This window comes from Austrofundulus limnaeus, unplaced genomic scaffold (assembly GCF_001266775.1).
Source record: "Austrofundulus limnaeus strain Quisiro unplaced genomic scaffold, Austrofundulus_limnaeus-1.0 Scaffold1171, whole genome shotgun sequence".
In the NCBI taxonomy this organism is placed as follows: Eukaryota; Metazoa; Chordata; class Actinopteri; order Cyprinodontiformes; family Rivulidae; genus Austrofundulus; species Austrofundulus limnaeus.
Genome location: NW_013953573.1, coordinates 7,351 through 8,148, shown reverse-complemented (window position 1 = coordinate 8,148; position 798 = coordinate 7,351). Strand labels below are relative to the sequence as shown.

The following is a 798-nucleotide window of genomic DNA, read 5'->3' as shown; positions in this document are numbered from 1 at the left end:
ACTACATTATATTAAGAGTGAATATATTCCACAACAGTACAACTTTAACTCTATTTTGCATTTCCAGGTTGTTATTTTAGACACTAACTGTAAGATTTGTTAAAGTTCTGGAAGAGTTTGTCTTTTTTGTTGGAACCTGATGAACCGAAATAAACATTTTAAATGTGCAACAATCCAAACTTTGAACCTTTACAACCTGTCCCATCGGTTACTTTTCTTTTGTTTACCCTCAAACACCACCAACCATTGCGCTCCACTCCCGGTAGAGGGCGCTGAACCAACACCGTCAGCTTTGGTCACGTGACTGACGCACAGGTTGCTGTGACAACCATAAATCGGACCAACAAACATTTAATTTTCAAAGTTAGGTCTGTCCGGTTTAAACCCATTTAAAGCTCGGTTCTGTCCAAACCTTCGTGTCGGATCAGACAGGACCTTTACCGCTCAGTCATGGTGAGTCACAGGTTCTGTTTGGACCCGGAACCGGCTGGTACCGCTGGCTGATGTGTGACGTTTGTGTAACATTTGTGTGTCTGTGTGAAGCAACAGTACGAAGGAGGCAGAAATGAAGCTGGAGAGAGACACGGAACCGGAAGAGCTGCTCTACCGAACGGAGACATTTACGAAGGACAGTACGAGAACGGACAGAGACACGGACAGGTGAGGACAGGTGGGGACAGGTGGGGACAGGTGAGGACAGGTGGGGACAGGTGAGGACAGGTGAGGACAGGTGGGGACAGGTGAGGACAGGTGAGGACAGGTGGGGACAGGTGAGGACAGGTGAGGACAGGTGGGGAC

At 47.7% G+C, this 798-nt stretch overlaps 1 protein-coding gene across 1 annotated transcript in view; it reads left to right on the top strand.

Moving 5' to 3' along the window:
• Window positions 1-350: 350 nt before the first annotated feature.
• rsph1 (radial spoke head component 1) overlaps window positions 351-798 on the top strand; it is a gene marked incomplete in the record, with an annotated part of 7,150 nt that continues 6,702 nt past the window's right edge. Inside the window, 2 exon segments of the mRNA XM_014031056.1 lie at window positions 351-453; window positions 544-660. Of these exon segments, the coding sequence (XP_013886510.1) occupies window positions 451-453; window positions 544-660 (120 nt within the window).